The sequence below is a fragment of the Scardinius erythrophthalmus genome (assembly GCF_964197995.2).
Source record: "Scardinius erythrophthalmus genome assembly, chromosome: 23".
NCBI classification, from domain to species: Eukaryota; Metazoa; Chordata; class Actinopteri; order Cypriniformes; family Leuciscidae; genus Scardinius; species Scardinius erythrophthalmus.
Window position 1 is genome coordinate 17,763,480 of NC_138243.1, and position 12,767 is coordinate 17,776,246.

Genomic DNA, 12,767 nt, shown 5'->3' on the forward strand with positions numbered 1-12,767 from the left:
AAGTGTAAACCTTGAAGAACATTCAGTTATTGGGATTATCGAATGTAATTATTTAAATTATTTTGTCTATATTATTTGATTTCATTCTTTACTTACACTTTATTTCGACATTCCACTATAGGCATTCTATTAACTACATTCTACTGACTAACTAACTTGTCAACTAACTCGATTTGCAACTAGCCTACATAACTCTCATTAGAGTATTAGAAGACTGTTAGGCTAGGGTTAGTAGAATAATTTGACAAGTACTTGCAAAGTTACTAATAGTCAGTAGAATGTCTGTTGAGGTGTGAATAAAGTGTTAGCAGATATTTATCAGACATTAAGCAGATATTAAGTCTACTAATATTATAATGACTGGTAGATGACACACGTAGTTCCATAGTAGAATGTCTAAAGTGGACTATCGAAGTAAAGTACCTAGTATACATTCTTTTAATATATGGTCACTTAGTTTTTGTAAATAAAAGGTGTGAAAATGAGCAGCTATGTAATTATAGCAGAAGTATCAGAAATACCTCGGAGTCAAAAAGGTTGAGAGAACCACTACATTAAATGAAGACTTCACCCAAAAATGAAGATATGATGTAGGCTATTCAAGGTTTACTCACTCTCATGTTGTGCCGTGCAAATCGGCGGAGATGTTCGGTTGAATTACATTCTCTGTGCATTGCACGAAAAGATGCAAAGTGACTGATACTGTCAGTCCCTAACATTCTGCCTAATATCTTCTTTTTTGTGTGTGTTTTTGAAAAAAATTGAAAATGATATGAGGGAAAATCCATATAGATATAGTTTATAATGCTTTTATCCAATGGTATTAAATATAATCGCTTGACAACATGATGAAACTCGCACTGATTTGTATCGTCTTCGTCTCCACTTTCAGTGAGGAGCGGAACTAAAAGAACTCGGCTTGCGCGTTACACCCGGACGGAGTTGTGTGCGACAGTAGCGTGGACGTCTGTATTTTTATCAGTAAATCCAAAATCACCCATTTCCTTTTAAATGGCTGCTAAAAGCCAAATATGCTCAATATGGCTTGGATCCGAAACTGGAATATTAAAAGGTAAGGTGTTGTTGGGGGTTTCTCGTCTCTTTGTCGACACATTGTCCACTTTTCTGACTATCTAGTTAGCCATGTATGGGACACGTGAGTTGGCACCACAGACCTGCCATTTAATTTTCTTGAGGGCCACTTAACTAATGACTTCGTATCCATATTTCATCTCAAGGGGTTAGTCTCAGCAAAAAACAGGCGTTTAACTTCTGTGAGATGAGCTGCTTGAGTCGGGATCAGGAGGTTTGCGTGATGGCATGGGGAGACTCACACGAATCAGAGGTGAGAAAGAGAGAAAACCGGAGTAACAGACCTCATCATCATGATTTAGTGTCTGACAGACGTTGTCTATGTGTGTGTGTCTTTGCAGGTGTTAGTGGGCAGTGTGAACGGCACTGTGAAAACTTTCAGCACGGATAAGGGGATCTTTACTGCGACCAGAGAGTGTGGGGATCCTTCACAGGGCAGATTCACAGGACTGTCTGTCACTGACAGGTTGTTGCCAATATCATGTTATGATTGTCTCTGCAGTGGCTGATGAATTAGTGGATGCTTTGTTAGTTTGCATTAATGTACTGGAGGAATGATGTACTTTCTTCCCCCTTTTCCAGTTCTTTGATCACGTGTGTGGAGTCAGGACTGCTGAAGGTGTGGAAGGAAGGCTGTACAGACACAGTAAGTCAGTGTGATTTCAATGTCCTGCAGTGTCTTCACTTCAATTTCAATTAAAGCTTTAAAAACAAAAATCAAATTCTTCTTTGAGTGGCTGCTCACTGCAGAGCCATGGGTGGAGTGTGAAGTCCAGCTCCCCCTCTCTGGTCATAATGGGTGGAGCTAGAAGGTCCGACCACTCCCTAACCCTACCCATAACTCTATTCATCCACCCAATGGATACACAGAGGTGGAGCTGGACTAGGTCATTTGGACTGCATGAGGATTTACTCAAAATTAAATGTAAAAAAATTGTGGAAAAAAATAAATGAAATGGACAGCATCAGCATCTTCAAATATGAATATTCCCTTATACATTAAATGGTTAGTTCACCCAAAAATTCTGTCATTAATTACTCATCCTTATGTTGTACATCGTTAAAATAGTCCATGTGACTACAGTGGTTTAACCTTAATGTTATGAAGCGACGAGAGAACTTTTTGTGCACAAAACCCCGCAAAATGAACGACTTTATTTAACAATCTCTTCTCCTCCATGTCAGTCTGCCATGCTGATCACGTAGTAAACAGTGCTTCAGGTTCTACGTCAGAATGCCGGATCATTAAATCAGTATTATTTTTTTAGGGTCGATTTCAGAAACTAAATGTAATAACTTTAAAAATTGGTAAAATAATGCACCATTTGTATCATGTAGTTTACATGTTTAGTTTTTGATTTGTTTTAACTATTACAGTGGTAAAGTAGACATTAGGTTGGCTATTAAGTTTTAAGCTAAAAAATGTCCCCATATTATTACCCCAAACTTTTGTCACTATCGAACAAAAACAATATATTTAATTTTTAGAGGCATTTGCTAATTATGATGTCGCAATCTTCAGAGATTAACCAGTCAAAAGTCCTTATTGCATGTCAATTTGTTCATTTTTATTTATTTGTTGTGGGTCACATTGACTGACTATTCTAACTTCAATCCAGTGTTGCTCTGAAAAACCAGCAAAAAAGTTAAATGAATAGCACCATGGATAGCAAAACATAGGCTTTCCAAATCAGGACCATTCTTATCCAGATTAAACTTTTGGAACACGTGGGCCCTGCTTCTGTTGTTTGAATTGTAGATTAGGTTTGAATAATGTATGATGATCATTTCATCTCTATGATAATTTTGTTGAATCTTATGTGGACTTAGTAAATCAGATCCTCAACCAACCTCATCCATTTTTGTTCTTAGGTTGAGGTAAATGTTGGAAATGGAATTTGTAGAATGCAACAGAACCCGTCACAACGCCATCGTGTGGCTACAGGGGGTAAAGAGAACCCGCTGAAAGTCTGGGATCTGGAGAGACCAGATAAGCCAATATTCACAGCCAAAAATGTAAGGCAGAAGAGAAAAAATAACTATGAACTTTTCTGCTCCCAGTAGTTTGTGAGTACTGTTACAAGCTGTTCTTTTTTTTTCTTTTTTTCCATCAGGTAGCCCATGATTGGTTGGATATGCGAGTGCCCGTGTGGGTGAAAGACATCGGCTTTATTCCAGATTCAGATAAAATAGTCACATGCACTGGACACCATCAGGTTTGTTAAGCCATTAACCCTTTTCTCTGGCTTTATCCATTCATGCTTTTCTACCGTTGTTTCTTACACTGTAAAATTATTTACTTAGAAAGGTCATGTGTTCATTTTTGTTTGGGCCGTTCACAATCGTCTTCCGGGTGGTCCCCCTCGGTCCGTTCGCGTTGGTTGCAGGGCCCGGTGCGGTTGCACCACCCTAAGGACAGCCCTGTATATATATATATACACATAAATGATACATTTTTGCTGGATTATTTGATGAATGGAAAGTTCAAATGAACAGTATTTATCTGAAATCTTATCATTTGAAACATTGTTTTTACAGTCACTTTTGATGTGACTTCATCCCTGCTTACTAAAAGTATTAATTAAAAAATCGTATTGACCCCAAATTTTTGAACGGTAGTGTATTTAAATGAATTCAGGCTGTTTCATCAAAAACGGGCATGCACAGCTTTTTTATTTATCAATTCAAAGTAATCTTTTAGTTTGAACCCTATGTTTGTTGGGAATTACAAACCTGCGCACATATATTCAAATGCGCATAACTGTAGAATTAATTCTTGACGCGCACGTGAGCGCCATCAGTGTTTCTCACAGGTTCGCGTTTAAAGTCTGTGTAGAGAGAATGATGTTGTCTTAGCGGCCCCTAATTTAATAACTAATGATCCTTGCGAACGGAAGTGAATCAATCAAAACTAACTTAAGCTGGAAAATATCTTTATTCAAGAACCGCTATAAAGCCAAAACAATATCTGTTACCTTAAATTATCCGTTTGTTACTGTAAAGCCGCTTTGAAACAATCTACATTGTTAAAAGTGCTATATAAATGAAGATGACTTGACTTGACTATACAGTTGTCAATCACGTAAAATAATCTATATAAATTCAGTATTCACACCAATGAATTTGTTACTTTGTTTTGCTTGTGTAAAGCGTAGAGACACCAAAACGACATCAAAGAACTAGCAGCAATGAAAGCTCACTGTGTTTATGGCTTGTCGCGTGTGTCTATGCCAAAAAAAATCGCATTTGTTTTCAGTCTTGTGCATTATAAAGCTGTTCTCAGCCAATCAGAGTTCTCTCATTGATCACTGATGGCGACTGATGCCGATTCAACATGCTCAATCAGCCTTAAAGCCACCAATGGTGTCCGACTTGTGCCGACGGTGCGGAACACTCCGCAAAAACTGAGCTGACTATATCCGCAGATAGCTGACCCTTTGTTTGGTGTCACAGCCTCAACCTTCAGCTTGTAACTGATTGGTCGCCACTTCAACATGCATTATAGGTGTTACCAAAAATGTTTATCTTGTTATTTAGATTTAACAGCTTTTTCAAAATATATTTGACAATTTTCCGTGAGCCAACCATGTTTTTCTTCCTGTCTTGTACCCTTTGCTTTATTCATGTCTTCCTTTGTGTCTTAAGGTAAATATCTGTGATCAAACATGACTCAAAATATCTTGCCCTGTTCGTTCTGCTCCTCCTCCGACAGGTGCGTGTGTACGACCCCTCGACGTCTCAGAGGAGGCCGGTGATGGAGGCTCAGTTTGGAGAGTACCCGCTCACAGCACTCTCTCTTCCTGCCAGCCAGGACACAGTGGTCGTGGGCAACACTCACGGCGAGATCGCCATTCTTGACCTCAGAAAAGGTAAGCAGTAGGTGGATGCTCTGTTTATTTTTTCTCTTAGGCAGGCTTGGATCAAAAGCACAAAAGCAGTTGTTTTGAACTAAAAGTCCATTGCTTTGTTTCTTGTCCTGGATCTGTGTGTGTTCCAAGTATAAAAGATGTATTTGGCCGGCCGTTCTCAGTAAATGCACTGTTATATTATTGTACTCCTGAGAGTGTTGTGTTGTCTGACCCTATTTTCTTCTCTATCTGCCTGCAGGGCTTGTGCGTGGGTGTCTTAAGGGTCTGGCGGGGGCAGTGCGGGGGTTGCAGTGCCATCCTTCCCTCCCATTGGTGGCCTCTTGTGGTTTAGATCGTTTTCTGAGAGTACACAGCCTGGAGGACCGTTCCTTACAACACAAGGTATGAATACACAAGAAACCAGGTTTCTTTATCCATTTTCTCTGCACTTCATCTGTCTCTTTCTCTCTGCTGTTGTTTCCATATCCTTTCATTTCTGCATTGCCCCACTCTTATTTCCATCTGGTTGCATACACCATATAATCATAAGTGCCTCCCACTCAGTGTCGTGTTTGAGTAAATGGTAATTTTATGAACATATTTTCTCTTTGCAGGTATATCTGAAGTCACGACTCAATTGTGTGCTACTTTCTAGCAGAGAACTGGAGGTAAGCGGTGCATCATTTTGATAATTCACTTTATGTAACTGCCTATCAACAGTAGCAACAATGGAAGTTGCTTTCTCGCTGATGACTTTATACTGCATCCTAATGACTTTGTTAATCTTATGTGCTCTTCTCTTTCAGTCATCAAGTCCTGATGTTTCTGGAGATGTAGAGGAGGTGAAAGCAGAGGAGGATGAGGTTTGGGATACCATGGAAACAGTGACAGAGAAGACAAAAAAGAGGGCTGCCCAAAAAGGCGAAACAGCTGTTAATGGGGTAGATGGAAAAAAGAAAAGAAAACTTGTAAAAACTAATGTAAAGTGATTTATAAAGGACATTATCATTTTATACACTGTTGATGTCATGTCATGACTAAAACTGTATCAGAAGTGGCCAGAAAGAAACTTCAACCTGATGGAGGATAGTTCACCCAAAAATGAAAATTCTGTAATTATTTACTCACCCTCAAGTTGTTCCAAACCTGTATGCATTTCTTTGTTCTGCTGAACATAAAAAAAATATATTTTGAAGACTGTCGGTAACCAAACTGTTGACGGGCCCCATTGACTCCCCCCCCCCCCCCCCTCCATATTAAGGAAGTCAATGGGGCCCGTCAACAGTTTGGTATTCTTCAAAATATATTCGTTTGTGTTCAGCAGAAGAAAGAAATTCATACAGGTGACAGAATTTCCATTTTTGGGTGAACAATCCCTTTATTACATACGTGTGTGTGTGTGTGTGTGTGTATATATATATATATATAGTGTACAGGTCATCATTTTGAAGTGGATTTGAAAATTAAATGATCTGAAATTTGATATTCAGATTACCTTTTTAATACGTGAAAATTTTACAATTCTTTTGAACTGGAACAAATGGACCTGTTATGTACGAGCAAATGGACCTGTTATGTACAAACGAAAACAACTTGTCCCTTCTATCACTCTAATTCTAAATTAAACAGAATTGAAGGACAAGTCTGTAGCAGAGCTTTGTGTGTATTTGTTTTTCTGTCTTGTTTCCAGTCCAAATATCTAAAAATTCTTACATCAAGAAGCATTTACTAGAGAAGTAAAATTACATAAGAAATCCTCTCTTGTTTTCTGATCTTTTTTTTTTTTTAACATTTTTTTGAATTTTTGCCAATGGGGGTAAGAAAAATAATCTTGTTTTCCATTTGAATAAAGTTTTTTTTTTTCTTACTTTATTGGCAGATAATTTAGCTTGTTTTAAGTAAAAACTCACTTAATTAAAACATTTTTTATCAGAAAACAAGATATAATTTCTTATATCATTTTACTTCTCTAGTAAATGCTTCTTGATTTAAGATTTTTTAGATATTTGGAATGGAAACAAGACAAAAATACTAAGTAAGAAAGCATTTTTTGCAGTGAAACTGTCACACAAACTTGAAGAAAGTGTGCACTTCTACAAAAATCTGTTATGTGGTTTACAATGCTACTTTATGTGAAGTTTACATTCTTTCCCAAGGCCTGTGTACAGTATCCCTTTCAAAAATTAATTTGAGGTACATTTTACTGAAGTAAAAAGAGAATCATGAATCTGTGCTGGTCTAAAGACCTTGACTTGACCGTGAATGACCACGGTTTGTGTGGGTGTGTATTACGCATTGCGTTATGCACACTTAAACACACCTTATACTAGCCTCTGATAAGATAAGGGACATCTTGGTTAGCACTGAAACCGTCAACTTTGTAAATGAGAGAATCATTAGCTAATAACTGATTTATTTTGAGCACAAGTAGAGGATAAATCTGTATGTCTCAAAAATGTAACATTTGACATTACAGTGGTGTAACCAAAGAACCAAATCAAATAATACATTTTCTTTAACAAACATTCTGTCCAAGCTTCTGAAATCAAATGTATTTATAGATATGATCATGTTCAAGGGATGATGTAGTTTCCATATGTACAATCTTTAGGGTGTTTAGTGCATCTAATAAGTGACACTTTCGACGTGACAGATAATTAAACATGGAAACATTTTCAAGGAGCCGAGGGGCAAAGGGCATAAAATATAGAGGGAATGATGAAGTATGACAACATGAATTGAACTCTGAGACCTTGCAGGGTGGTGAAGGCAGTATTCCTGACTGCTGACTTGCGATTTTAAAACCTGAAGCGTGGCTTTATACACTGGACAACAGCCTCAGAATTTCCTGTATGATTCTTGTAAATTATGAAACCCATAAACTATTGCATGTTTGTGGTTTGACCCTGTGTGCAGTACCAAGGTCGTAACCACTGGAAAGATTTCATTTCCTCATGATTTCCTCCTTTAGAGTGAGGGAAATAGCTGACCTAACTCCCAAAACACAATCACCACATTATATTCCACTTCCTGAAATATATTTATCATATAGGCCTATCATTATTTTTGCATTTTTTCAACGTCTTGATTAAAATTTTAGATTGTGACCACAGTCGTCCTCTTCTGGTCCAGTTGCAAACCTCTTATCACAACAAACACAAAGCAAATTTCGTCCTCTAGTCCCAGAACTTCACCTGCTTAAGGTACAATATTATGTGATTAGATGGAGTATTTTGTCGTGGTACATTAATTTACACGCCATTCTTGTGTTTGACAATCGAAATTCCTTCACACAGTGTGCACTTCTGTGCTCTTTAACCCAACGATGACAATAATTAACCCTCTCTCATCATGAGTATTTTATTATCCTGTTATAAAGCATTTTTTTTTCATTCTCTGATCAATGTTTAGAGTCCATAGTCTACTTTATCTATTCTAATCATGCAACGTTACCTCACGCTGTGCTGGACCAGTAATTAAGACATTGACCTACATTACTCATTTGCTGTGTTACATTATAAATCAAGCCTTAGCAACTCACAGTGGGTGAAAACAGCTATATGTTGCAAGAAATAAGACTTGTGATGTGCAACAAACAATGTTCTGATTCTGTTCTCTACATCTACGTAAATAATATAACTAAAAAATCTAGTTAAACCGTGACGCCCTCTAGTGGTTTATTGCGTTTAAAGTAAACTGGCAAGACTTCTGATTTGGTTGTCTGTCTGGCCAACAACATTTGTTTAGACAATTTTAATAAAATGTGTTGCTCTGAACTGTTTTAAAAAATATCAATGTACCTAAAACGTTACAAAATAGGGTCCTGAGGTAGCCTGTGTGTAAGTCCATAAGAGTCCAGGATGTTGAATATGAGGGGCAGGGCCAAAAAGATGTTAAATATTGACGAGGAGTGTAATTATTAACTAAGCTTCAACTCCAAATCACTTTTAAACTGGCCTGTCTCTCTGGCCTGACATAGCACTGCTGACCGACGCACCGTTCTCACTAGTTGACTCTCTCGTTGTGCTGTCACTATCTTTATTGTTTTCAGTTCCTTTTCAAATTTTTGTAGACGTATTTTTACTTTGCTTCTGTAAATTCTTTAAACTCTATATTTATATAAGCTTTTCTTTTGTTCTTTTGTTTGCATTCATTCTTTTTTTCTGATGCGTCCTGGACTCCCATGAGGAAGAACTGTGAAGGTAAGTAACTCTTTAATGGAAATTAAGTTGTGGGTACATATGTGAGGAACATGGATTTTTTAAGTGGTTTAAATTGTAATTTTGTTAAATAAATATGTTTAAAAAAAAAAAAGAACATCCAGTGCAAAACTCTTCTCACCTTTGCCTCGCCTCTGCAATTACGCTGATTCACGTAGGAAAATGTAATGTTAATGTCTGACTGTTTGTGAAAGGCTAGATTAATTTTACTAATGCAAATATACCTGCATTGTCTAACAAAGTACAGGTAATAAGGATAAGAAAAGGGGATAAGAAAAGAATGCAAAAGGCCTTCGCTCGGCCCTCAAGCATTTGAAACATTATTTTCCAAGAACAGGATCTTATAAATCAAAAAGAGTATATAATAAGTTTCTTTTAAATGATCTTCAATACATGAAGCAAACTGCCTGGTACTGATGTTCAGATGCAAATAAATGGCAGTTTTAGGTTTTGTATTCAATTTTTATACAACAATCTAATATTCTATGTCACATCTTTTCCACAATTATTTTCTTTTCCACAAAGTAGATTTGATGAAACACATGTGACTTACTCCAATATCAAGTACGGCAATTGTGATAAAAATGAACCACCTTCATGAGTTCATGCCATTGATTTTCTCTCACCCAACACAAATGTTGGATACGGCTCAGGGATGAGGAAAAAATGGTGGATTCACAAGATGATAACAGGGGCAGATAACACAGACTGACTCATGCGATGTATGCCCCCTTTAATTACTTTATTATGCTGTTTTTCCAAAGGTAGCAAAGAGCAGGGAGCTTTACAGCAAGGCAAAGTCTAAAATATGACATAAACCAAGAAACCCAGAAGAGAGAAAGAACATGATAGAGAATGTGGGATGGGTAACTCATGACTAAAAGGAAGTGATATGTACAAAATTAAGACATAAAGGCACATAGATTATTGAGCGACACACCCTTATTTCTCTCAGATCACACACACATTCTGCCGAGTACCCTTATGTTGACTGCTGTCATAAAATTGCTGTTATCAAGATCAGTCTTAGCACTTTGGACATGCTGTTGGCCAATAATGGAGTCTATGGCATGTCATAAAGATGAGAAAGAAACAAGAGGTCAAAGTCATGAGCCAACAGAGGAACTCTCACATGTTCTTAATGGCAGTCATTAGCCTTTGTCTGAATCCTGATCTAACTCTGTCTTCTATGCTTTCATTTCAGGTGGAACCACACTTTCTTCTTCTACTATCTATATATAGGCCTATTATAGAAAACAACCCTGTATGGTGAGAATAAGGAATAAGTGCACTTCCTTCCGCTGTCCAAAAGGGGCGCACTCCAAAGATTCGGTGCTGACTGGTTGTAACAGCAACTCCATGTGGAAGGTTTGTTTCTTCCAGTGGAGCTGCTGTTGCGTGCAGATAGTCACCTTTAACCGCCTTATTTCTACATTACTGCTCCTTTGAAGTGAACAATGAATATAAAGTCATAATGTTTTTATTCTTATTTAATGTAGTGCCTAATACTTGGCTGTGAATGTACATCTATACTAGAAGAAAGCATGTCTAACCCAGGGTCTAGGACACAGGGTGATGACCTATGAATTGACAGCCAGTGTTTGCAGTCCAGCTGCCTGTCAGTTCTGTAGGCCACTGTCCTGTTTATCCTACTAAACACACACTGGTTTGCACAGAGAATGCAGGGCACTGTATAAATGTTATGCATAATTGTTGGGCTGAATACATTTAAAACCTTCATGTAATTGTTCATTTGGAAATGTATTTTTTTGTAAAAATGCATTTATGTATTTATTTATGATGTTGCTAACTAGCAATACAACATGATTTGTATTTATATATTTATTTGAGTTATTCAACTGTATTTAATTTCATTTGAATATTTAAAATAAAATTATTTTTAACTTTAAATAAATTTATCTTTTACAGGTTTTCAGACTGTTTTCAACATATACAGTACTTATTTCTGATGTGTTTTTGGTCACATTCTTTGCATACATTTCATTTAACATTTTTTACGAAGTTTTCCAAAATCAACGTTTCATGACTTATAACAATAAAGATAATTATAACGATAACTACATTAACATCCGTACCAATGCATGATAACATTCGGGTGCGTCTCAATCAGCTCCCTACCTTCCCTTGGTCGGACAGTAAGAACCTTTGTTCACTACATTGGGACACTGATGACTATTTCCGCCGACCTGACAACGTCATAATTGTACAACATCACTACTATATGAACAACAGCAGAATGGTATCTTTCTGACATTATGTTTTAACATTATTTAAAGTAGGCTACATTATGATAAACACTTTGCGTAAGTGTGCAACATTTCAGCCAAATAAATTATACATGTTTGCTAGATTATGTCCTGTCTAGCGATGTATGTTTATGCTAAAACATACTTAAATAATCGTTTGTATTTTAAAAAACATCTATCGCATGTCATTATGTGTAGTGAGTTGGCTCACGTGATTATGCTTCATGCTTTAGAACTTCCGTTCCCTGGTTTTCACGATGCATTGTGAGACTATTTAGGGAGCGAATGTTGGAAGGATTTTGCGATTGAATTTGTGACCACCCTTAAAATGGCTGACTCCCTGTTCAGTGCCCTGACTATTAATAGGGAGCTGATTGAGATGCACCCTGAGTTTATTATAAGTGCAAGCTGCAGTTTTTGTCGTCTGCCGTTTTAAATAATCAAGCTGGATAGCTACTGGCTAAAAAAAATCATTCTGAAAGTGTGTCGTTATCATTTTAGTTGTGGTGTGAACTTTCCCTTTTTTATAGAATTAGAACGATTATTAAAACTTTTCAGTTATCGTTCTCATTAGTTATTATCCTTGGTGTCAACGGCCCTTTAGTCACACATAAGCCATTGAAAAGAAAGCTTAATCACTGACAAAATATTCCACTCTGAATCCAAAGCCAATTTCCTGTAAATGTCAGACTTCTTTCACTTTCAGTTTTGTTTTGCCCAGAGTTCCCCCCCTGAAAGGTCATTAGATATAGGAATAGCTCTAAGACTAGAATAAGCTTACAGCCAGTAAATTGCCTCTAGACTGAACAAACATGGCAGATGAAACAATATTAATTGATTATTGATTTAAATATAAATAATTAAATAAATAAATTAAATAAATAAACAATGGGTTTGTTTGTCTGCATCCCATTCTGACACTGGAAGAACATAAAGCTCCGGGGAATTCCTGCAAACTACATGAGAACTCTAAAATAATTCTTTCATTTTCACTCTCTGATACAATAGCTGAGCCACATGAGCCAACTCACAAGAGGCCTCTTTATAAAGACGCATCTTTTGCTTTTCTTGGTTGTTTTACTTTTGTTATTTGTAAGGCCTAAGCACTTCTAAATCATTTTCATATCTAAAGTTTCAGATTAAAAGAACATTACAGAGTCTTCATTTGACATAGTGGGTGAGGAGTGTCAATTTCTAGGACCCCCTTATGACAGTGTCAAACCTGGAACAGACTCAGAGCAGCAACTGTCTCTCTATTCCAGGACAAATATAGCAGTCAGCCAGTTACATGCTCAAAAGAAAACCCCCATCCCATCCCCCAAAACAGGAATATCACTGTC

General features: G+C 37.1%; 1 protein-coding gene across 2 annotated transcripts; it reads left to right on the forward strand.

Annotated features, from left to right (window-relative positions):
• The first annotated feature begins 853 nt into the window (after positions 1-853).
• wdr74 (WD repeat domain 74) lies at positions 854-8,046 on the forward strand. 2 transcript variants are annotated; one of them, XR_014029246.1, is made up of 11 exons: positions 854-1,072; positions 1,239-1,345; positions 1,434-1,558; positions 1,675-1,738; positions 2,965-3,108; positions 3,207-3,308; positions 4,805-4,961; positions 5,200-5,342; positions 5,555-5,608; positions 5,747-6,143; positions 6,226-7,457. XR_014029246.1 is itself a non-coding variant. In XM_081353734.1 (10 exons), the coding sequence occupies exons 1-10, from the start codon at positions 1,012-1,014 to the stop codon at positions 5,927-5,929; spliced, it is 1,140 nt and encodes a 379-aa protein (XP_081209860.1). In that variant the 5' UTR covers positions 854-1,011; the 3' UTR covers positions 5,930-8,046. The 2 variants fall into 2 exon arrangements, 1 of the variants encoding a protein (XP_081209860.1); XM_081353734.1 differs by having other exon boundaries at positions 5,747-8,046.
• The last annotated feature ends 4,721 nt before the right edge of the window (positions 8,047-12,767 follow it).

Bases quoted from the DNA above. Each gene is read 5' to 3' on its own strand.
- wdr74 (XM_081353734.1), top strand. From the start codon at position 1,012: ATGGCTGCTAAAAGCCAAATATGCTCAATATGGCTTGGATCCGAAACT. The intron at 1,073-1,238 runs GTAAGGTGTTGT...TTTCATCTCAAG, and splicing joins CGAAACTGGAATATTAAAAG to GGGTTAGTCTCAGCAAAAAA. The intron at 4,962-5,199 runs GTAAGCAGTAGG...ATCTGCCTGCAG, and splicing joins CATTCTTGACCTCAGAAAAG to GGCTTGTGCGTGGGTGTCTT.